The 23,531-nt window shown below is 61.2% G+C and overlaps 7 protein-coding genes across 7 annotated transcripts; all 7 read right to left on the reverse strand.

Moving 5' to 3' along the window:
- Window positions 1-65: 65 nt before the first annotated feature.
- LSCM1_03213 (uncharacterized protein) lies at window positions 66-932 on the reverse strand (the record flags this gene model as incomplete). Its single annotated transcript, XM_067320763.1, has 1 exon — window positions 66-932. One exon carries the CDS (start codon window positions 930-932, stop codon window positions 66-68), a length of 867 nt encoding a protein of 288 aa, XP_067177373.1.
- Window positions 933-1,761: 829 nt separating this feature from the next.
- Window positions 1,762-3,984, reverse strand: LSCM1_03214 (uncharacterized protein; the record flags this gene model as incomplete). Its single annotated transcript, XM_067320764.1, has 1 exon — window positions 1,762-3,984. The coding sequence occupies one exon, from the start codon at window positions 3,982-3,984 to the stop codon at window positions 1,762-1,764; it is 2,223 nt and encodes a 740-aa protein (XP_067177374.1).
- A 2,182-nt stretch (window positions 3,985-6,166) lies between these two features.
- On the reverse strand, window positions 6,167-9,928 carry LSCM1_03215 (uncharacterized protein; the record flags this gene model as incomplete). Its single annotated transcript, XM_067320765.1, has 1 exon — window positions 6,167-9,928. The coding sequence occupies one exon, from the start codon at window positions 9,926-9,928 to the stop codon at window positions 6,167-6,169; it is 3,762 nt and encodes a 1,253-aa protein (XP_067177375.1).
- A 1,120-nt stretch (window positions 9,929-11,048) lies between these two features.
- Window positions 11,049-12,431, reverse strand: LSCM1_03216 (uncharacterized protein; the record flags this gene model as incomplete). The annotated part of the gene is made up of 1 exon (XM_067320766.1): window positions 11,049-12,431. One exon carries the CDS (start codon window positions 12,429-12,431, stop codon window positions 11,049-11,051), a length of 1,383 nt encoding a protein of 460 aa, XP_067177376.1.
- A 3,484-nt stretch (window positions 12,432-15,915) lies between these two features.
- LSCM1_03217 (uncharacterized protein) lies at window positions 15,916-17,622 on the reverse strand (the record flags this gene model as incomplete). Its single annotated transcript, XM_067320767.1, has 1 exon — window positions 15,916-17,622. One exon carries the CDS (start codon window positions 17,620-17,622, stop codon window positions 15,916-15,918), a length of 1,707 nt encoding a protein of 568 aa, XP_067177377.1.
- Window positions 17,623-18,615: 993 nt separating this feature from the next.
- Window positions 18,616-20,631, reverse strand: LSCM1_03218 (uncharacterized protein; the record flags this gene model as incomplete). The annotated part of the gene is made up of 1 exon (XM_067320768.1): window positions 18,616-20,631. The coding sequence occupies one exon, from the start codon at window positions 20,629-20,631 to the stop codon at window positions 18,616-18,618; it is 2,016 nt and encodes a 671-aa protein (XP_067177378.1).
- An 882-nt stretch (window positions 20,632-21,513) lies between these two features.
- Window positions 21,514-21,855, reverse strand: LSCM1_03219 (uncharacterized protein; the record flags this gene model as incomplete). Its single annotated transcript, XM_067320769.1, has 1 exon — window positions 21,514-21,855. The coding sequence occupies one exon, from the start codon at window positions 21,853-21,855 to the stop codon at window positions 21,514-21,516; it is 342 nt and encodes a 113-aa protein (XP_067177379.1).
- Window positions 21,856-23,531: the final 1,676 nt, after the last annotated feature.

A 23,531-nucleotide genomic window follows, 5' to 3' on the forward strand; every position in this document is an offset into this window, starting at 1 on the left:
GGTGGGGTTCATCCGCCCCACCTCGTCTTTGTCCTCGTCGCATCCCCCAACCCTCATTGCCTCCATCAGACGCGCTTGAATACAATGCTCTGCGTGTACCAGAAGTTGTCGCCGCGCGAGCTCGGCAGAAAAACTGCATCGGACGGCTTCTTCACATATTCCTTCGGCTCCTTGCGGGGGTCATAGCCGCGGTACGGATCCTCCCAGTATTCTATCGTGGTGGGCTTGTCCTCCACGTATCCGGCGGGGCGCCACGGCTGGTCGATACGGAAGTGGCTAAACACCCGCTCGGGCCGCTTCTCCTTGAAAGGCACTGTCATGATGTAGCAACGCGACGTACCTGTTGCCAGGCTCTCGTCGAAGGTGAACCCCTCGCGGCCAGCGGGATAGAATGGCACCGCCGGCATCTTCTTTTTCCACTCCTCTCGCTCACGGCGCGCGTTGATGCGAAGCTGCTCGTAGATCGTGGCGATGTAGTCGCTTCCCATGTCGGAGAGGGCCACATGCGCATAGCTGTAGCCGCAGCCCTTCTTCCCCGGCGATGTGTACACGCCACGCGGTGGCAGCTCACGTTTCGCGATGGCCTGATCGTGCTTCTCTGGGTGCTCTGGCATGTGCGGGTAGGGAGTCGATTGAAAGCACCCAAAGTACGAGCCGAGACCGGACGGCTTCGGCGTGGGGCTGGAGTAGACGAATCCGTTCGGCGTCAGGTTCTTCTTGGTGCTCTCGAGCTGCTGGCGGCGGCGCATCGTCTCGGGGTCTTCGCTGCGCTCGCCGTTCCAGAAATGGTGGAGCTCCTTATCAAAGAGCGCGTCCGGGTTCGCTCCGGTCTTGGGGCGCGAGACGAGGAACGTGGCGCCGTGCGCGCGAGCATCAATGGGCCTCTTGTACCGATCGCCTACTCCGAGGTAGGATGGGATGGAGAAGACCATGACGGGCACTGTGTCAAGCAAAAGTCGCGCAGTGGGTGTCGCACTCGCCGAAGGAGGGGGGAGGTGATGAGATTGTGGGCAAGGAAGGGGAAGCGCCGATAGCGGATCCGGCCGTATCGAGAGGAAGAGGCTGAGGGCACGGGCACCCCTTCGCGGGGGGGGGATGGCGGTCGGGAGGGGCCAGAAAGGGTGTAGGAAGGGGAAGGTGACAGGGATGATGACCACAGCATGATGTGACGACCACCACGGCAGTCCTTCGTCAGATTCGTCTTGTCCGCATCGCACATTCCCCTTCCACACGAAGGCCGCCTGCATCGACGACGGGCATGAAAGCGCGCACATGAATGTATGCGCACGCTCGTGTGAGGCGGAGCGGAGGCCGCAACACAGCAGCACTGGTGCCTTCATCTACCGCCGGCATGGGCACCGCCGTGTGGATGTGTTGCGGCTACGCACTTGCAATGGAGCCGTCGTGCGCGGCTACCGCGTCGGGGTGAAGCGACGTATGCTCACTGATTCTCGCCTAGCTCTTTCCTTTGGCGCTATGCGCTTAGTGCGCCGCGAAGGGGGCTTGGCGGCTGGCGTGTGTGCTCTAAGCATGGGGGGGGGGGGGCGCGAAACACTAGCGGTGCGAGAGCGGCCTTGCCACAGGAGCGGGGAACACGCTGCCGCAAGAGCACGGTATCCGGGTCCAGGCGCATGAGCACAATAGCCCGCAGGCATCTTACCCCTTTGAGCTTATCTTAGCCAACACGTCCACGTTAACACGAATGCTCCCTTCCTCCTTCCCCATGAGACCGCCGTCCTTTCCAAAGCGCGCCAGCACCTTCTACCGAGTCGCCTTGGCTGGCTTCAAGGTGATCACATGCACGCCAATCAGCCCCACCATGGACGTGTAAAAGGGTCCGATCATCGCATCCGCGAGTAGAGCCTCCGCCGTTGCCGATGCGTGGGCGACCGAGGATGTGCTTTGGCTGGTCGGCACCTGCGAATCTGTGCTACTGGCGGATTTGCTCCGCTGCAACGGTGTGGGAGAGCCCGTGACGGCATTGGCGGTTACGGGCGTGCCGGGTGACGCTCGAGGCGGTACGGGAGGGGCCGAGAGGAGGGCGAGTCGGTCCTCCGCCGCCGTGGCAGTCCCCTTCACCTTGTCGCTGTGCTGGCAACGGCTAGCATAGCGCATGGACCCGTCCTCGAGGACGACATCCGGCACCAAAGCGCAGACAACCCGGTCAGGATTCACCGAAACTGACTCTTCGTTCCAGTCGCCGAGAGGGATACAGCCGCCGTCGGCTCCGCTGTGGTCTTGGCTCATGCGCAGCGACCCGGCCGCTCGTCGAACAAGGGTGTAGCTGCGCACCTGCCCGAATACGCGGACGGCGGAGAAGAACTTCTCCATGGTGGTGTTCTGCCGGTGTGTCTGGACAACGATGCAGCAGCGCTGCTTTTGCAGCCCGCCGGCTGTCGCAGACGAAGCAGTGCCGCGCGAAGTGAGCGCCAGGTGGATTGTGTCGACCAGGGCGGGAATGACGTCCGCATCGTAGACACAGTCGGCCACAAGGGTGACATCCACCTCGGTCTCCTTGAGCATCCTCTCATTGGCGTCATGATTCATCCAGTCGAGCAGCGCCGCACGATGAAGCGGCGGCCTCTGATGTCCCTCCCACTCATCGTCCTTGGCTCTCAGAGAGCTGGAGACCAGGCGGATACCATTCTCAGCCATGTTGAAGCGCATGTTGTCCACGATGGTCTCCTGGTAATCCGTGGCAAGAAAGGACGCGACGTGCTTCTTGTACTCCTCCATGTGGTGCAGGTAAACCGGCGTGAGGCCGGCCCCAGCGCCAAGCTCCAGGATACGCAACTGACTGCTGTGCGGCTTTGGAGCGCTGCTGCGCAGGCCAATGTCGGGCAGGGAGCCTGGCGCTGGTGAGGTCGCCACCGCATGCGATTGCCACCGACTGTTTGGAGCCCTCAGCGACGGCTTCAAGGAAGCAGTGCTGCTCGCACTGCCACCAGCCACGCGCGGGAGCCCGAGAACGTCAGCCAACATGTGCGTCTGTCCCTTCAGCTCCTGCGCGAGCAGTTGAACCATGACAAAGGCGGCTGGCCAGAGCGACAGGCCCACATTAGAAAACTGCTCGTGAGAGACCCGGATGGCACTGAAGTGGCCGAGCACTCTTGCAGCGGCAGCAGCACTAGCGGAGGCCGAAGTCTGTGCAAGAAGATCTGTTGACAGACGTTGCTGCTGATCCTGCTGCGCGTGTTGGTGGCGCGTCGGTGACCCCTTCGGCGGTGATGTCGATGGAGAGCCCACGGACGACGTTATCAAAGACATCTCTGAGTCGCCGTTGGTCACGATGCCTGGTGGGAGATAATGAGGTGAGTGGGGATGGGTGGATTCGCTACGCGACTGCAGAAGCCGCTGAGCGCTGCTCACATATCTCCCAGGCGACAACGAGGCATACTGCAAAGAGTCGGCCGAAGTGGGGCGCTCCTGCGTCGGTGATGAGTTTGCCATCGACCGGTATGCCAGCGGCGGCGTCGGGGTCGCACACTGTAGCATGGGCGAGCCAGAGGGCAGCACCGGGGCGTTAGTCGGGCCCTTTGTAGTAGGTATGCCTGGCGCAACCACGAACGGGTTGCAGAATGTCTTGAAGCAAAGCTCTTGCGCACTGACGCCCCTGCATACGTTCACCCGAATGAATTCCTCCATCAGCTCCGTCCGCACGAGGTCCTCGCTCGATGCAGACGACAGCACGCCGTCGGCCCCATACTGCTCCTCCACGGAGGTGATGTAAGCCTTGAGCAAGGTTCGCACCATTCGAAGACGCGGTGGGTACTTCTTCACAGCGGGGTGCTGCACAAACCATTCGGCAGCAAGCATCTGCCCCTCAGCGCTGCACCAGGAGACATGGCGGCTCTCGCAGTCAGCCTGGAAGGCGCTCAGCACAATGTTTGGCGGTGCGCTCTGCAAGAAAAGAATCAGCGACAGAGGGAAGGTGTGCTCAGCATCGCACAACGATGGCGCGATCGGAGGTGGTCTCTCCCTCATGAGATGTAAACGCTGGCACAGCTTATTATAGCGAGGAGCGTGTCTTTGTGTGTGTGTGTGTGTGTCCTCCAGCGCGCCTGACCGGAGCAGAGGAGGGGGGACGCTGATAAAAAAAGAACAAAGCAAGAGGCGTCCAAACACGCTCCGGCGCACTTTCAGGGGGGGGGCAGAGAAATGGGGGGGTTGGAAGGAAAGAGAAGTACCGGAAGGGAGAGAGCGTGCCCGCGTGCGATGCGCCATCGATCCCCAAGCACGCACAACACTGTGGCAGACACGTCAAAGGCCCGTGGGCACCAGCGGCTATCAGGAAGAAGGAGGGGGTACGAGAAGAGCAGCAGATGGCCCCACGGGTCCAACCAGAGAAGCGCTACGGCGACTGCACCTGTCGCCGGTGATGGCAGCGAATGCGACTCGACGCTCCACCGGAGAAGCGCTTCGGAGCGCCTGACAAAGATGAGCAATGTGAAGAGGTGAAGACACGGACGCGCGAGCAGCAATTAAGCTGCTCCACCTCGAAGGCCGTGCACGGGGGATCTGAGGGGTGACAAATAGGCTGGCATGCAGGCGCGCAAGCACCCACTGAGAGGGAGCGTGAGGGGGGACAGAGACGACAGACAGAGAGAGAAGGACGCGCATAAGGACAGAAAATGAGCGTTTAGAGGACACAGAGAGAGACCCGATACCTATCCATCGGCAAATCGCCTTTGGCTCCTCTAGCGCCGCGGCGGCGGCTCCTTAGGTTATATATGTTCGGGTCTGGGCCAGGAGTGCGCAAGGCGGAGGGACAAGAGGCAGGAGACGAGAGGGATGCGGAGGAGGTGGGCTCCAGTTCTGGTGTGTGCAGACGTGCCTGCCCATCCCCCAGTGTGTGCTTGTGGGCACTGTGTATAACCGCCATCAAAAAGGTATACCCTTTTCGGGTCACTCACGTCGTCCCGATGCGGGGGGAGGGAAGCTGTGCATGTCATGGGCAGTCGCCCCTTCCCTTTTCGCCCCCCCGCCCTCATCGGTGTTTGGAGAGGCGTTGACAGAGAACGTCGGCGGTAACCGTTTGCAGCCTGCAGCTGGGAATCACGCGGCTGTGTGTGGCCCTTGTCAAGGGTGTCGTCCTCCTGCAGTGGTGTGCGAGCATAACGCCGATACATCCGCAGAAGCTGAGTCAGCGTGCGAGGCAGTGCGAAGGCTCAAGGCAGTCGAGTAGGAGACAATGACGGTGGCGAAGAGGGGGGAAGAGGGGGAATGGCAAGGATGGGAACGAGCAGGTGCATGGCGGTGCGAATGTGCTGAAGTGCGCTGATCTTCTCGTCGAGAGGGGGGAGGGGCAGCGGATTGTACGGTGAAACGATTCCAGCGGCACTGACGAGGGATGTATGGGGCAGAGGACCCACTGGAGAGATGGCGGGGGGAGGGGGAGAGAAGCACCTCCGCCACCATCCCTCCCCCCGCACACACACACGCACACACGCATGCACACGCCGTCCCTATTCTGAAGGGTTCAGTGCTGGTCCGCTTGGCTGTCATGAGTTACGCGCGTGTGCATAGATAAGAGAAGAACGCGGCAGTCGCGTTAAGAGTTACACCACTGTTCAGCGTGGCACAGATACTCACCAGCACGCATGAGGGCCACGCAACCATAGAGGAGGAAGGCGGAAGGAAGAGTTGAGCGATCGCTTCTGCGTTACACGAGGGGTTCAATGCGACATCCGCACCGCTCTCTCCCTCTTAGGAGTCAAGACATGCACACATACACACATATGGGTGTGTGTCAGAGAAGCGACCCAGCCGCTTCGGCGGCAACGGCAACGACACAGAGTTCGGCAGCGGTCGCCGAAAGCGTCAAGTCACGAGAGAAGACGACAGACAACGCAAGAAGGGAGGCCGGTGGCGTTGCCCTCAGATAGCACCCTTAGTCCCAGAGACGGAGACGAAGACGGAGGGAGGGGGGAGGGGCGAGGAACGTTACCATGAATCGCCTCATTGAGATGACGCGGTTCGTATGCAGGCCTCCTGAGAACAATAACGAGGGAAACGAGAAGGACCGCTTATGCACGGATGTCACACGAACAGTTCAGCAGTCGCGTTGCCCACCACTGGCAATCACCGCGTTCTCCCCTCCCCTCACACACACACAGACACACGCAACCGCCAGCAGCAGACCCACCGGAGGGTAGAGGGAGCTGCGTCACTTGCGGGACTTGTGCTGCATGCGGAATTCGCGCATGCGGGCCGTATCCTTCTTCGCCTTCTTAAGCCCCTGTAGATATGCCTCCTGCTCCTTCGCCGCCTCCTTCGCCGACCGGTCGCGCGCGCGCTTCTTCGCCTCGCTCTTCTTCTGCGTCATGGCATCCGCTCGATCCGAGAAGAGGTCGAGCAAGGCCTGCCGTCGCTGCTCACGTGGCTCTGGCGCGACCGTGATCGCCCCCTTGATGCGCTCCTGCAGTGCTGTGCCTCGGCTCATCGGAATGAAGTCCTCTTTCATGTCATACGGAAGCTGCATCTTCAAATTGCGCGAGAGAAGCACCTTCTGCTTGGCAGGGTCCTCATCCTCCTCGGCGACCCGGTGTCGGCGCTTGATCTCCGTGTACTCCGAGTCCTCGTTGCGGGGGAGCGGCATGTTGTAGTCTAGTCGCAGCTCTCGCATGGTGCGCATGCCGGCCCACTCTGCGTCCACCAAGTTACGCTGCATGGAGCAGTACCGCGGCGGCTCGACCGACTTCCAGGCACGAATGAAAACGATGTCGGACGGAAACAGCTTGTCCTCGAAGGTGGCGCGCACGAGCCCTCCCTTCCCTTTTATGGCGGACTTGACGATGCCGCGTACGCCTGACACCGCCTTCAGCTTCGCTCCAACGAACTTCGCCGCCTCGACGTCGCTGCTGAACATGCCTTTGATGAATGCCGTCGTCTTCTCCACCTTGGCTGGCGTACCGGTCAGCTTCAGCTTCTTCACGATGGGTGTCGACACATCATTGCCGATCGTGTAGCCTGTGCACGGGATGCGGAAGGAGGGCACGCGCGGGTCGCGAACGGGGATGGCGAGGAATCCCGTGTTGGGCGGCGCCACGGGCGCGTAGAAAGCTGCCATGCAGTGCATGTGCAGCGGCGTATATTTGAGATAGCGGCACCGCCCGTTGGGGTCCTCCGTCGAGAAGATCGGCTGCGTCTGAAAGCGGCGCCAGCCCATCGACAGCAGCAGCGGATCCTGCGACTTGAGGATCTTCGGGAACCACCGATGGCGCTTTATGCGGGCTTGCACAATGTGGAACTCATCCTCGCCCGCGTTGACGCCGCCCGCAATGAGAGGGACGGTGGGATTGAACGTCTTGAGGAACTCGACAGGAACGCTGTCCACCACAATGCGCAGGTAGAGGCCGCTGAAGTAGCCGACCAGCTGAATTTTCTTCTCCAGGTCGTCGCCAACATCGCCCAGCGCCTCGTTGATGCGCTCTTTCCTCTCCTCCACCTGCCTGCTCAGCTGGTAATGGTGACTGAAGGTGGTATTCTTGCCCGCGTCGGTGCCGCCAGTATCGTACTCGTCGTTGAATGCGCGCTTCTTCGCCATCTTCTTCAGCAGTAAACGCTCCTCCTCCTGCGTGAGGCTGCCGCCCTGGCGCACAGCGGCCTCGGCCATTGCCTCCGCGTTGGCGTCGCGCTCCTCCTGCGGGTTGACGTGCCGCCTGCGCGAGCGCGGGCGGTTCTCTTCACCGCCGTCGTCGCGGTCGTAGCGCGTCGCTTCGTCGAAGAACTGAATGCCATCTTCTCTGTCGAGACCGGCCTTTGCAGCTGCTCCCCCATGGACTGGGCTTCCACTATTGCTCTTGTGCGAGGTGCTCTGCACCAGGAAGCTCGATACAAGGTCATTCAGCTCCTGATCGGCTCCGTCCCTATCGCTGTGGCTTGGCTTCTCGTTATTGTCCACCTCACCGCCGTCGCCGTTGTCGTCGAGGATGTTGTAGCCACCGTACTCGTCATCGGCATCTGCCTCCGCGCCTCTCTTAAGAGCGGCACGTCTGTCGCCGCTGCCGCCGTAGCCGATGGACGCCAACGCGTTCATCTTTATCGGGGCAGCTGCGGCGCCACGCGAGCCGTTCCTGAAGCGGGCGAAACCTAGATCGGCGTCGCCCGCGCTGCTGGAGCCATCCTCGCCGTCGTCAGAGTCGCCACCTCCGTCCGATTTGGAGGCAGAGAAGCCAGCAGTAGCAGCGCCACCGCGACCCGACACGGGTCTCTCCCCACGCGCCTTCAGCTCGAAATCCTCATCGTTGCTGTCATACCCTCGGCTGCCCTCCTCTGCACCGCTGACGTCTTCCTCGTCGCCGCCCTCCACACCGGCCTCCCAGTTTCCAGTGACACAGAGGTCTTTGAGTGAGCGCAGCATTGAGGGATCGCTCCAGTCATGCCGGACGACGCTGAGTCGAATCGCGTCTGGGTCATTGAGTAAACGGGGCGCCAGAGCAGCCTCATCACTGCTCTCGCCATCAGCGTCCCCGTCTGTGGAGGCTGCGCCGCCCTCTCCGCCGTCAGCGACGGCGTAGTCGGACAGTCGCGGCGGGTCGCGCCTCTCGCGCTCGTGCTCCACGCCATCGCCTGAGTCGAGAAGGACGTTGCTGCACACACCCTCGTCGTCTGCGTCGTCGCTCCAGTCGGCGTCTGAGGGCATGTGCACCCCCTCCATGTCCAACTCCATCGTATCCTCGTCTCGGAAGTTCATGGGACGGCGTCGGTGAGGCACAATACGCAACTTGGCCTCTGTCGCGTCCATCGGCTGCACACTCTGCAGATCCCGCAGCAGCTGCAGGCCCTCGCCAGTTCGCTCGATAGCGCTTTTCTCAGCATCCTCATGGATGTAGATGGCGTCGTCGTCGTAGCTGATGCCGCCAACGTCGCAGTACGGGGCATAGAGTTTTTTCTGCTTGAGGCTGAGATGGCGCATGCGGTGGTTACCGCCTTCCTTGCTGTCTCCGTTGAACTTGTCCAGCTGGCAAGGATCAGGCTGGTGGGAAAGGTGCGCCACCGGGAAGTCACCGAGGCCGGGGATGTGCACGAGCTGGCCAGCCTTCATGGGCTTGCCGCGGGCGTAGCCGTAGAAGGCGACGGTGCGGTTGTGCAACGGGCTGCTCGCGACGACGTCCGGGTCTGTAATGTCCTCTACGCGGTCCATGACGACGCAGCTGTGCGTGTTGCGCCACGCCTGAATCTTCGGCTCGACGCAGATGAGTAAGCGGTGCAGGTTCAGCACATCGGTAGGCCGGTACATGCCACGTACCATGGGAGAGAGGCATATCAGCTTGGCGCCAGCCGCCACCTCGTGCCAGAAGCGATGCCGCAGAAATTTTTTGCGCTTCTTCATTGCTTTTCCCGTCTTGAGAGAGTCGAGGTGTGAGACGACGCCGAACATCTTCGGGAAGCCGTGCACCTGCGCAATGTTGAGGAACTCAAACGTCTCCATCTCGAAGCCGTAGCTGCCATCCACCATGAGCAGCACGAGGTCCGCGACCTTGGCCAGGTCGCACATGGACGCCAATGTGTTGGGGCATTCCATGAAGGTGATGCGGCGTGAGCGGCCGGCGATCACCGTCACAGGGCCACGTACTGACGTCAAGTTCCGGTTCGAGTAGAACTTTACCATGGACCTAATCAGCGTTGTCTTGCCAACGCCAGGCGGTCCGACAACGGCAACCAACAGGGGGGGCTCAGCGACGACGTGGCGCAGTGTCTTGTCCAGCGTCGGCACATGAAGGGCGGTCTCTTTCTTCTCAATGGAGCGAAAAAACTTCTGCGCCTTGTGGCCGCACACACTGGGGCCCTGAAACGCCTTCGCATTGCTGCCTCGGTTCTGTTCGAGGTCGATGCCGGCACGGCGCTTGCGCAGCGCATCCTTCTTTGCGGCCTTGTTTCCGGTGGTCTTTATCTTGTGGGACTTGTTCCTCTGTGGCTCGTCCATTGTCTTCTACCCTGATGAAGCGAAGGGGAAGGGGGGCAGAATAGCGGGTGCTTCGCCGGGAGAGGCAGGGAGACAACGTGGGGAGAGGCGGGACGGCGAGGATTCCTTCCGTCTCTCTCTCTTGGTCTTGCACGTGTGCTGCTGTGTGCGTCTGTATCGGGTACGAAGTACCGCTACCGCAGGCGCAATGAAGAGAGCAGAGGCGGCGATGTACGAGAAGAGAGCGGCCAAACTGATTGCACTGGCCGACGCGCGCTTCCAGTCGATGATAATAAATGTGAGGCGCAGAAAGGGGGAAAAAGAGGAGGTGACGCAGAGTGCTGTTATGAAGGCGGGAGGCACTTACCCTTACCACCATCGCCCAAAGAGAGCGGCTCGTTCAGTATTGGCGAAACGGCATAGCCTTTGCACGCCGTCTGATCCACAGCAGGAAAGGAGAGGGGAGGGGGGGTCAAGAGGGACTTCATGACGTCTGTGTGTGAGCTCCTCACGGCCCCGCTAGAGACGCTCATGATCCTCTCCTGATCCGTTCCCTCGGTGACGCAGCATCAGCCAGGAGGCCCAAAGTGGAAGAGAGGCAGCGAGTAGCTGCGTGTGATATCACGCGCACAGAACGAGCAAAGAGAGGTCGGCATCCCCTAACCCGTGTGCCTGCCCCTGTGACAGTCTGTGTGTGCGCGCGTGGATGAGTCGATGTATCCGCGGCGCAAGCGCGTTGTGCATGCATATGCACAGCATTTTAGATACGGTCGAGTCATGCACCCAGCGGCAGATAACGTTGAATCTGAGCACCAATACACGCTGATGCGCGTACAAATAGATACGCGAGAAAACGTAAAAGAAGTCAGCGCAGGCGGCGAAGATGAGGACGGCCTCTGGCTGCCGCTTACGTGCAATCAGCATCTATGCTTCCCGCCCTGACGATTCTGTTGAGGCAAGAGCCGGATGCGTGCGTACGGGTGGGAGGAGAGGGACAGAGAAAAAAATGGCGGAACGAAGAGGGACAGCGACGCAGCGCTCGGGCGCGCACTTCAACTGCGACAGCCCCCCTCCTCCTCCTCACCTCCTGCCCCCCCGCCCTTGCCCTCCAGGTCCCCTCGCCTGGATCGCTTTCACTTCCTCACATACATGTAACCGTGACACCGGTGCCCAGCTCCCGCTCCTGCGTCCGCATCGCACACTTCTTCACAAATTCTTCGTCGAACAGCGATTCAGAGACACGGCGCTGCACGAGATGGTAGTACAAGTTCTTGAATAAGCCACGGTCGAAGGGGTTGCGCTTCTGTGCGTACACGTGCTGCAGACGCTCGCGGGTGCTTAGCTCCTGCGCGATCGACCGAAACATGGAGATCGCTGTCATGATGAGGACGATGGACAAGATCCCGAGCGGCACGGTCAGCAGAAAGCACGCGATCATCTGCGAAATGGTTGTGATCGCCTCCGTATGCTCCCATACAGCGCAGATGGTGACTAGTGTCGGCACCGTACACGCCATCGCGGCGACCAACACAAACGTGAAGAACATTTCGATCCGGCGACGGCCAACACAGATACCCAAGACGCTGCAGTGGTGATCGTGATCGTAGCAGCACAAGCCACAGATGTAGCAGTGAGCAGCTCGCACAGGGCGATGCATATTACAGGTGGAGCACCATTTGCGCTCCATCGGCACACCGTTAACATTCTCCCATAAGCTTTCCCGCTGGTTGCGCTCGATGTCGCGCAGTGTCATGTCCTCCGCCGCACTCCTTGCAGCGGCAGCGGTGTCGCCGCCCTCATCGTCCATGTAGCCTGGCTTCACGTATCCGGGGTCATTGTACGCCAGCCGGAACAGTAGCGCGTAGAAGAGGAAGACAAGCAGCAACTCGAGCGTGTAGTACACCTCCATCCACTCGAGATCCATGTGCGCGTAAAACAAGGTGTAGACCATGAAGAACGCGAGCGTGACGACGCACGGCGCCGCGTAGGCTGTCGTTGTACGCGGGGCGCAGATGTGGACATGCCCGTAGAAGGGAATACGCTTGCGAAAGATGCGCACATGACCAATTTTGGCGTACGGCTTCCTGCCCAAGAAGACGTACTCGATGGCGTGCGTTAAAGGGAAGAAGAAAGAGAACGTCTCCGAGAGCGCTTGCTGGCGCTGGGCAGAGAAAGCCTGCGTCGTCTCCCCCGTCATTTTCGTTGGCATGCACTTGCGCTTCTCCGCCTCTACGCTGCTCACGAGCCTGTTTACCTGTGCGCTGGCAGACATCCCAGTGGACGGCTCTACCTCAGCCGAGTACTGCACGCCCGGGTGAGACTGAGCATCACCCTCGTAGACGCCGGTGTCAGCGTCCGGCAGCGTCTCCGCCGGGTTACGGAGGTCCACCATGGCATGGCACGTCGGGCACCGCGCGCCGTACATCCTTTCACTCGTGCACTCGAAGTCCATTGGGTTGCAGCACACGGGACACACAACCCCATACGTGACGCCCCTCACAGGGCGGTGAGTCGAGAGAGACATTTTCGAGGAATAAGAGAGCCCTGAATTTTTCGCACAAGGGAAGGTCCAAGGCAGCGTAGAGAGCAGTGCAGCAATGGGATGCAGGTGCCACACGCCGTCTTGCCTCCCTCTCTCTCTGAAGCCGGATACGTCGAGGGGACGTGGCGACGAGAGTGAGCAAAGAGGAATAAAAGAGGCGCTATCTGCAGGCGATCGCTGTCCCGAAAAAATACAAAGCAAAAGAGGTGCAGAGAAAAATAAAATTCACGCCGGCGTGCGAACGCATACGCATGTATAATATATATATACCTGTGAGTGTGTGTGGGTGTGTGTGGGCCCGTAGCACTTGCCTTAAGCCTACGTGTATATATATAATATATATTACAGCACAGTCATTCAACTCGAGGCGTATGCCCTCTGGCTGCAATCGCCTGTTGGGGTGTGTTCGTACTGAGTGTACTTTCACACGTCCCCCCTTGCCCAGCTGCCACCTCACAGTGAACTGCGCCCCCCACACACACACACACCTCTCACTCACCTGCGAAATACGCCCTCTTCTCCCTATACACGATGGAGCCCACCTCAACAACGTCGGACGGCGGTGGTGAAACAGTGAGGCCGGCGCACAGTAGAGAGGAGGACGACGAGGCCCAGCGGCCACGCACACAAGTCGAGAAACAAATGGGCAGGTGAGCCCTACCAAAGAGAAAACCGCACACACACACACGCACACGCACGCCCCGGCAGCAGTGGCTAGTGAGAAAAAGAAAGGCTGACGGCCAAAGTGGTGAGAGTCAGTGAGAGGGAGAAAACGCTGAAGGGGGAAAGAGGTGTGCGCGCGGCGATGCACGTAAGACGGCGGCGAGTAGTGCAAAGGGCCGGGGTGTAGGCCTGCGGCTGCCCTCGAGCTTGACGTACCTTGTTTGGGAACAGGAAAAGGAGGAGCGGAAGCTTTGGAAGCTGATCCTGCCTCTTGATGCGCCGCCGCTGCCGGCACCTGATGACCCCCCTCCCCTCCTCTCTCCTGCGTCGCTCTCGATGGCCTTCTCTAATATATAAAAGACTGCACGTACGAGAGGAAGAGAGCAAGGGAAAGAGGGACGAAGGCTGAGGTGTATCACACCTGCGACTGAAGCAGGGCCGAGCGGAGGCGCACAACGACACCAAAAAGACGAAGAGGGGACCCCAAAAGAAACCCTTTCGTGTGACAGGGGAGGAATTACGTGGCGATATCAGCCGTCTGCCGCTCAGTAATGTAGCAGAGAGGCGCCTGCGGCGAGTGGGGAAAGAGTGAAATGACGGTGGAGCAGCAGGGACGGCATGCACGAGTGCAATGCGGACGAGGCAGGAGAACGGGAATAGAGAGCGAGCGAGAGAGAAACGTTGACGAGGGGCTCGCAGCCAAGCATGAAGCCGGCACCCCAATACACGCAGGCAAAGAGGAAAAGACAGAGAGAGAAAGCCCCCTAAGAATGAAGGGCAGCTGTTTCGCCCTCCCTCTGGCGCGCACGCGCTTCTCAGGTGCGCCGTGGTGCTTTTTTGTTTTCTTTTTCCTGTGCGCTCGCCTTGCGCCCCTTCAGTACGCATGCGGGGCGCATCCGACACCCTTGAGAGGAGATGCCACACACACACACGCGCGCGCGCACTTTCAGCCGGGCCGAGCCTCAGCGCTCACAAAATACATCCCCAGACGGCGAACGACTTGGGTGGGTGGTCAAGCAGAATACTTTAAAAGGCGTATAGAGGGGCGCGAACGCAACGACGGATATCAAAGCGCTCCGTCGGCAGGGCAGATGAGGGCGACTAAGAGCAGCAGAGATAAGTCGCCTGAGGGCCGAAAAAGAGGGAGGAATGGGGGGGCGAGGCTCTGCATAACATCGCTTTTTCGCGACGCCCATAAAGTGCAAGCGCACACCAAGACACAAACGCTTCACCGTGGCAACGGCGACACGGGGCATCGACGCCAGTCGACATTGCTGCGCCTTGTCGTCGATGCCTGTGTGTGTGTGTGGAGGGGGGGCAAAGCCAGCAGGAAGGGCGGCGTTCGGTGACAAGAAAGGGGGAGACCCTGTACGAGGTGAATAGTGCTTTCCCTGCGGAGATGCACACCCGCTAGGCGTCGATTTGGTGAAGCTGAGGAGGGCCCGCGCCAACCACTTTCCTGCTAGCCCGCGAGTGGCCGCTCCCCGCTTGCGGGGGACACCACCAACGTTCACCCCTGTCCACCCCGCCCCGGGGCATCGTGCCTAGGATCGTAGCCTCAACGCACACAAGCACATCTTCCCTGTGCAGGTCGCTGGCCATCCCTTTCGCGCCCACGCGGGCCCCGTCGCTTCCCTGCGAGACGTCTAGTAGCGCCCCACGTCAGAAAGTGGGATGCACGAGCCGGAGTGCAGGCTCGGCCAGCTGCCTCCGAGAAGGAAATGCCTCCATTTGTGTGGGGGCGTCCCACAGGCCTGCGCCCCTGGCTGGCGCAATATCCGCGGAACACTATTTCATGCCCAGATCATCGAGCTCGATGGCGAGGCAGATGCCCGGCATGCCAGCACTAGCAATAAGAGTGGCCGCGGCCGGCCCTCCCCCCTTGCTACTCGGCCGAGCTGCACCCCCACTCCGCCACCGGGGGCTTGAGCAGCGCAGGGTCTCATTCGTAGAGCACCGCCAGCCCCTACGACCCCGCTCCCGTAACGGAGGGGGGAGGAAGAGGAGAATGAGAAGCGCGTCTGGCTAACCAGCGCGTTCATGTCGCTTGTGGCTCGAGAGCCTGTGGGTGAGCTCACGCAGAGGTCCCTGTCAGCCTGTGACGGTGAAGTGTAGAGGGGCAAAGGGTATTGGGTTCGAGTGCCTTGCGAGCTCGGGGTGGAGAGGAAAGGGGAAAGAGAGAGAGCAGTGTGCGCAGGCACACGAGAAGAGTGGCAGCAGTAGAGCGTATAGACTCGATTGCCAGTGACTGAAGAGGTGCGAAATAGGCCAAGGCAAAGAGGTGCGCTGAGAACAAGCGTGGGAAGCACAGACTGTCTCAGAAGATGTGCTGCCGGGAAAGAGAAGCGGTGCACGCAAATCCGTCCACTCAGTCAGAGGGGCGCCGGCAACGGAGCCGCCGGTGGCGCATACGGAGTATAACAGGGTGCTAATGTGTGGCACGTGTTCGCATGCACGCGAGAAAGGAGGAGAGAGGGCACCCGCGAGGAGGGAGAAGAAGTGAGGATAACTTGGTTTGGGCTGAGTTTCCTGCCCGTGCCCGCGCGCGGCTGCACTCGCAGTGGAGATGGGGGAGTGTCGAGGGAAGCCTGGAGAAACCAAACGGGGCTCAGAGAGGGGAGCGGCGTGAGGCGATGCCGCAGCCACAGCAACGCAGTGAGAAGCTAGAAGAAGGCATCCTCCACTGCTAGCCGGCAAGACCTCGCGCCGAACGCGAAGAGCCTACGCGACGCGCCTGGGAAGCTTCCGAGAGGGGGTGCAGAGAGGCGCCGTCTACACCTCTGCCACGCCACCAGTTATGCCATCACTCTTCACAAAGGAAGCAGCGGCCACGAGGGGCCTTGCCACAGGCGCACCACTCTCTTTTGGAGCCACCGCTGCCCCGTTCTCGAGTCGGCCGACCGCTGCCCCCTCTCACGCTGCCGCCGGCTCGTCGACTGCGCACAGTTGATCCTACTAACGTGCAAGAGGTGAAAGGAAGAGCAGGCGAGGCAGAGGAAATGTGGCGATGCTTCGCACCGTTCACCTCTTCCTGCAACGCACTACAAAAGGCATCGAGTATAGGCGGGCACGATGATGCGCTAGAGCCCGGGTGGATAGGGACTGTCGTCGTCGCTGCGCAGCGAGTCTCGGAAGTGCCGCTGCACTCGCGGGCATCGCCCTCGTCTGCACGCCTTCGAGAATGGGAAGCGTGTGGGTGCGTCGTGGATGGCCACAGTCTTGTGGGAAGCCCTGAAGAGGTCGCCCCGGCGTTCTCGTGAAAGCGGCACCCCCGCGCCGCCGAGCCGTCCAGGCCGTCTTGAGAGAACGGGCCTCGGGCCCCTACCGCAGCGCTCTCTGGGCTGTCCTCGTTGTCATCGTCATCGTCATCGACGTCCAACTGCGCCAACAGCTCAGCTAGAGTCGGCCGTTCAGGTACTCGCACACTCCACTGCTGTTGCGAGGAGCGCCGCCCTGCCGCCTCTGCTCGCCTGGCGAGCACGTCGCCGGAGCAGGGCTCCCCTGACGCTGATGGCACGTTCTCGAAAACCAGCAACGGTGCTGGGCCCAAGTCGCTTGCGGCGCCGGCAAACGAAGCGCCACAACCAGTCGATGTTTGACTGCTGGCGCGGTGCACCGCAGACCCAGCCGAGTAGCGTTGGGAGGCCTGCTGTGTGGCAAAGACAGGGGAAGGAGGCGCGGCAGGGTCACTGCTGTCCTCATCAAAGACACTGGGGGCTGGCATGGCTGCAGCCGGCGCTTCACCTCCGCTGGCGGCGAACACATTGGGAGGCTCCGGCACGACCTCGGAGAGGAACACGCCCCCGTTCCCCGATGCTGCACCCGGTGTCGGACGGCCCGAGAAGGGCGGTGGCGGCCTCCCATCTGTGGGGGCGGCAGCAGCGGCGGCAGCCGGGTGAGTCGGCGAAGGCTGACCTGAACTGCTGCTACTGCCGGCGCTGAAGGCAGGGGAAAAGGGCGGCGTCTGCGGAGATGTCGAGGACGACGTGAAGGCGGACGACGACGAGGGTGAAAAGTGTGACTCGTCAGCCTCACCGCTGGCCATGGCACCTCTACCGTTCGCGCCTGCACGCGGCGGCATTGACGGATCCGCTGCGCGCTGGAACGCTGCCGGCTCTCCTGCGTGGATGCCACGACTGCCCCCGGCTTCGTGGCTGCTGATGGCATGCTCAAAGCAACTGTGTAGTACTTGAAATGCTGCGGAAGCCTGGATGCTCGTGTTTTTGTCTGGGTGCACGCGAATGGCAAGCTGCCGATAGCGGCGCCTCAACGACGCCGCGCTCTGCAGGGAGTCTCTGCCGAAGATGTGAAGGGCAGCTCGGTGCATCACGGCAGGATGTGTAGGAGCGTGCCGGGGCGCAGCCGCTGCCAACACATCACGCCATATCAGTAGCACGCACTCGGCTATTTCCATGTCAGTGGCACCCTCTGGGTCGCGCAGCGCCGCTGATGCGGCCAGGGGCACTGGAGAGGGGACTCCATATGAGGAGTCAGGCGCAGAGGGTCGCATGCCGCCTTGACTACGTGTCCTCTCTGCCCGCAGGCCTTTAGAAGAGGGAGGGGGTGTAAAGACGCTTCGGCACGCAGCGCACGCCCACAATTCGGACACGCATAGAGCGCGCGAGAGAGAGGGTGGGGAAGGGGCGGAGAGGGAAGACGGAGTTGACCAGGAAAAGAGCAGCGTTTTTTGGTCAGTTCGGCCGCCCGCATCTACGCGATGGTACGCACCGAAGTGAAGGCGCAGGTGGAGTGTCCGTGCAGCTCTCACAACGACTAATGGTGAACGCGTACGCGTGACTTCATGCTGTGCGGCGATGCCCCAAACCCAGTCTCTTTCCGTTGCGGTGCAACTTTCAGCTCTTCTGCTCGCTTGGCAGAGAGAGACGCCCTCATCCACAGCGAGAGAGGGGGCAAGCGGGGCTTCGAGCCCCAATAGTCTCCGGTGGTCGACGGGAAAATGGCGGGGGAGCGGCAGAGTGCGGCACAGTGACAGAGGGGGGAGGGGGTGGGCAGAAGCTACACAACATAGCTGCCCAACGAGGACGACCCACCACCACCACTACCGCAACCGTCACCAGGGGAGCTCCACGACACCTCCGCGCTCCGCTTTCTTCTTCGAGGTATTTATACTCCTTCGCGCGTATGTTGGGGGGGGGGGGGTAGCGTGGAGAGAGAGGGAGAGAGACGCGTACGTGCCTATGGTGAAGCCATGCGATCGAGACGAAATTCAGTAAAACCACCACAGCAGAGATGCGAGATAGAGAGAGAGGGAGAGCGCGCGCGCTGAGAGCGGTGAGGGGTGAGCGGCATGCGGCCTGACGCCGAGGTGTACCTGCATCGACGCGCTGCTGCATGGGATGCTTGTAGGTGACTTGCACCTGTGGGCAAAGCCCCCATACAAAGCCGCATGCGCAGGCAGGCAGTGACACGCACCAAGTACGTCACGGCCACCCGCCCACTCCCTCTCCCTGGCTTTGTGCGCCGCCCTGCCCCTTCGCCCTCCTCATCCTCGCTCGTACCGCTCCACCGCGGTATGGACCGTCTGCCGCCGCCGCATCTCGCCCACCGCCTGCCGCGCAGCGCCGTACTGCAGTACAAAGAGAATAGAAAGCGGCACTTCGTGCGCTGGTTGGCCGTCATACTGCGGGCGGCAGCGGTACACCAGAGTGGCGACCCGCTTGTCGCGGAACTGGTAGAGAACGCTATCCTCTTCGCGCCAGAAGATGTAGTGCGTAAGGTCTAGCTCAGGCTCGGGGGCGCTCATCGTGCCGCTGCTGCCACTCCCACCGGCCGACTCGCTCTTTTTTTTCGCGCTGTGGTTGCCTCTGTTGTGATGCCGCCGGTGAGCTGCAGCGGCGGCGTCGCGATCGCCACCGGCGCCCTCCGCGCCGCCACCAGATGAAAGCGGTGCCGCATGCTTCGCCAATGTCACCGGCGCATCTGTGGCACGCTGAACCTTCGCCAGGACGGCAAACATACATGGGTGGGTTGCAAAGATGGGGCGCTCGTGCGTCGCCACCGCCCCCTCTACCGTCTGCGCCGTGCCCTTCTTCTCTTCTTGGGCGGCAGCATCGAGGCGATCGAGCAAATCCTCGAGAATCTGCACCGTCAGCTCAAGCGGAATGTTGCGGATGTATTCGGAGATGAGCCAAACACACTTGGCGCGCGACGACGCGACGCGGCCGCCGCCCACGAAACTGGTCAGGATGTCTGTCGGTGGAATGCCCGATGCCGCCTGCCGCCATACGCACCGCTGCAAAATATCGCAGAGCGGGCGCAATGCCGCGGGGTAGAGCGCCTGCCCATGCGCGACGTCCAGCACGGAGGAGAGCCCGTAGAACTCTTGCGCCTCCTCCCCTGTGGCGTCTTCGCCGTTGTTTTGTAGGCGCACCACGCTCGTGAAGGGGCTCTCGAGCAGCGCCAACCCCAGCTCGTCGCGGTCCACCTCGTTCATTCTGTCCGGGCAGAGCTGATCCATCAGGTGGAGAAGGCCGTCTGTGTTGGACGCCTCCATGTCAAACACGCCAAAGTCGACAGTGACAACGCCATCGCCGCTGTCGTCGTCGCCGTCGTCGTCCTCACTGCTGTTCCCCCCAGTGAGGCCGCTGCGACGATGCGCGCCCCAAGCATCATCAACGCCCTTCTTCTCTTCCTTCTCACTCTCCTCGTGGTTGTCCGACTCCCCACTGAAGTGCGACCTGTCGCTCTCCGACTCCTCCCCCGCGTCGCTATCGGAGATGTCCCACAGGTCATCGTTGCTGCTGCTCACTAGGCCGCTCTCTTCGATCGAGTCCTCCTTGCCACTGCTGTCGCCTGCGCCGCTGCTGCCCTCATCGGCGTCGCCCATCTTCTCTCGTCGCTGAGCATCGGCAGCAGCCACAGCCTTCCGCAGCTGGCGCAGTTCTACCTCTTCTTCCTCCGCGGCGCTGTCCTCTTTGCTGCGGCCGCCGAGAAGCGAGTCACCGCTGCTAGGCTGGTTTCCGTCATCCCCAACATAGTCGTTGGAGCTGAAGTCGACAACGGCATCCGCGTCCTCCCCGTCATCCTGACTGGCAGGGCCGAAACGCCCCGACGCAGGCGAATACGTGCGGCCTGGAAGCGATGGGAAAGAGACCGTACCCGGTACCGGCACAGGGCGCGTCTGCTGCGCATTCGGCGTTGTCTCACCTGAGTCGACGTCATCGTTGACCGGCTGGCCATCCTTGTCGAACGAGATGCGGCGACGCTTGGCGTGCGCCTCCAGTTGCCGGCGGTGGCGTACCAATGACTCGGGCGTGGCAGGGAAGTCCTTGGCTTTCTTGCGGGTCTCCTTGGCCAGCTTGATCTCGCCAGGCGAGTAGACGGGCTCGGCGCGCTGCGCAGCAGCTACAACATCTGAGGTGGCGGCAGCTGAGGAAGCCCGAAGACTCGCCGAACTCTTCAAGCTCTGATCCCCGGTTCCGTGGTACCCTTGGCTACTCCGGTGATACGCCGCGCTTTCGATGTCGATCGGCTCCGGCTGGCGGTGACGTTTCGGCATGATCAGAGGCACGTACTTGTTCTCTGTGTCTCTCAAAGACCTGTGGATGCTGTAATGTGCGGGCGTGCTTCGAGTATAGGCAGGCCGGCAGGCGTGTGGGGAAGAGGGGTGAAGGGGAAGGGGGGGCAGTCTCAATCAGCGCTATAAAGCCAGCTGTCACAATCAGGGAAGTCACCGAAGGAGATGCTCTAGAAGTCGACGAGCTTCGCTAAGAGAGGGTCGCCGGTCAACGGCAGAGGCAGAGGAGATCAAAGGAAGAAAGAGAAAGGGAGAGGTGACAAGGTGAGCCCGCGCAGGCATCCGCCACCGGGGAAGAGCACGTGTTGCACGGGCGCATGCCCAGAAAAACATACCGACTCATACGGCGGCTCCTCTCGATAAGCGGCATACGCCCCCCTCCCCGATCACCTGTGCCTTCGCTGCCTCACCCCCGCCCCCTCAGCCGCCGCTGCGTGGTTCAGTGGTGACAAGGAGCTCGGCAAAGCTATCCACCCAGAAAGGGCCGCATGAAGATGGGCATATATCAAGGGACAGTCAGATGTCCCACAACGCAAACGGCGTTCGCGTTTCAATGGCGAAAAAAGGGCCCCACCTGCCCAAACGTGGACGAAACGCGCGCGCTCACGTCCGCGAGAGGTCCGTACGTGCGCGCCCTATGGGCGATTTCCACGCTCTTCACCTCCCCCGACACGCACATACACATACACATATGCACATACATACACATACTGGCTGACTGTTCGCTCCTCTGTGTGTGTGTGCGCGCGCGTTAAAGGAGAATTCAGCCTACAGAGCCTCACTTGTGACGCGCAGATGTAGGCGCACACGCACACTGAATTGACCAGGAGCATGGCACACCATCCCCAGCCCTCCGCGGGTGCTTCACCAGTCATCATCCATGCGTTTGCGAGCAATGGTGATGTGAGACTTGGCCTCCGCTCCCTGGTTTGCCATCTGGCTCAACAGCTCGCGCACCATGTCATCAGATACGGGTGGCTGCATCTTGCCCCGCTGCACAGCTTGGATGATGTGCATCTCTACAGCATGAGCGCGGTCTGCCTTCACCTGCGCGATGCGCTTTAGGCGCTCGCGGCCCTCCGCACTCACGAACGCGCGCAGCATATTATCTTTCTGCTCCTCAAACGCCTCCATGCGCTCCTGCTGCGCCTGCTGCTTGGCCATCATCTGCTGCGCCTGCTCCTCCGAGATGGGCACGCGTGACATGACGATAGACGCAGAAACTCGCCTGGGTGTGTGTGTGTCTGTCTGTCTGTCTGTCAGTATGTTTACCTGCACTTGGTGGGAGGAGGGAAAGCGTGAGGAAGCAAGTGCGCTGTCAAGCTTGTCAGCGACTGGGCCTCGAACGTCTACACCTCTCTTCTCCTCGTGTCCTGTGCGCACCAAAGTTCGGAGCCGGATGACCGCCTCTCTAGGCTGATTTACTGTATAAGGGAGACTAGTGGCGTATGAATCGAGAAGCACTTGCGCACGTTGCACGGCGGGGAAGAGGTAGAGAGGGTTGCGAGAGGCGAACAGAGAACGCGTGAAGCTCAGAATCGTTCCTGTTAGGAGCGAAAAAGGGGAATGAAGAGGGGCAGAGGCAAAGAGGGGGATGTCTGCGGAGTCGCGCAGACGCACGCGTGCGCAGGGACTTCCCCTGCGTGGCAGCTATGTAGTAGAGCCTTGAAGAAGGCAGCGTTCGGCAGCGAGGCTAAGAGGCGTCGCAGAGGAATGCGGTGCTTCTAATCTTCTTCGACGGAGGAAGGAGAGCAATGCAGGGAGAAGCAGTCGAAGGCTCGATGGCAATGGCGGAATTCGTCACCAGAGAGGGTGCTGAAGCGATGCCATTGAGCACGGTCATAAGCGCGCGTTACGCAGCACAGGGAATCGGAGGGGGGAAGGGCGACCATGTGGCGCCGCATCAAAGATACGGGCGGGGGGAGATGATAATAACTGGCTTGACGGGGGCGCGTGCTTCCCGCCTGAACGGAGCACAAGGCCGGGAGACTAAGGTAAAAATCTCCTCCGCCCCACCCCCACAAACGCACACGCATGCACACACACACACACGGACCCCCTGCCCTCCCCGCGGGATCAGTCGGGCGCTAAAGTGCCCCTTTTCAGGACCTGCTTTCCCTTGCCTCTGCCTGGCTGACCTCCCTTCCCCCATGAGGTCATGACGTGGGATAGACACGTAAGAACTCATAGTGGTGCACTGCCCCGGGCTCTGGAGAGCCGTACCAGCGGTTTTCCAGCATCGTGCAAACTTCGTATCCACGCCCCGTTGCTGCTTCGTAGAGGGTCTTGCACCTGATCCGTTGAGAATGTGAAAGGTGGCCCGCTGTCGTCGCCCTCATCGCGAATGGGCCGCTCGATCATGACACCGGCCGTCGGGTTCAAAACGGCAGCGATCGCCCGCACGTACCGCTCACGCTCAGTGGGATGCATCGCCATCATCGATGCCCGGTCATACACAAAGTCGGCACGCGCTTCGCGGAATGCCGCCAGCTGCGGCAGCTCCAGGAAATCCCCGCCGAAGAGGCGTACCGTGCAGCCCTCACACATGCCCTCGTACACTTCCACAGCTGCTCCATCGCCCAAGGCATGTTCAGTGCGCGTAAACTCGACCCCCTCAAAGCGGCGCTCGCGTTGGAGACGCAGCGCCACCGCTGACCGCTCGACGCCCACCACGACAGCCGCACCATGGCCCGCCATGTACCGCAGCGCAGGCGAATCCCCACACAATGGGACGAGCACCACTTTACCGCGCAGGAATTCATGTACGATCAGCTCCTCCTGGGTACCGTTCAACGCCCCAGCGACGTTCCTTTCCGCCGTGACGATGTACGGCAACGTCATCCCCGCCGCGCTCCTCGCATCAGGAACACTGCACGCAAACA

Source organism: Leishmania martiniquensis, chromosome 28, assembly GCF_017916325.1.
Source record: "Leishmania martiniquensis isolate LSCM1 chromosome 28, whole genome shotgun sequence".
In the NCBI taxonomy this organism is placed as follows: Eukaryota; Euglenozoa; class Kinetoplastea; order Trypanosomatida; family Trypanosomatidae; genus Leishmania; species Leishmania martiniquensis.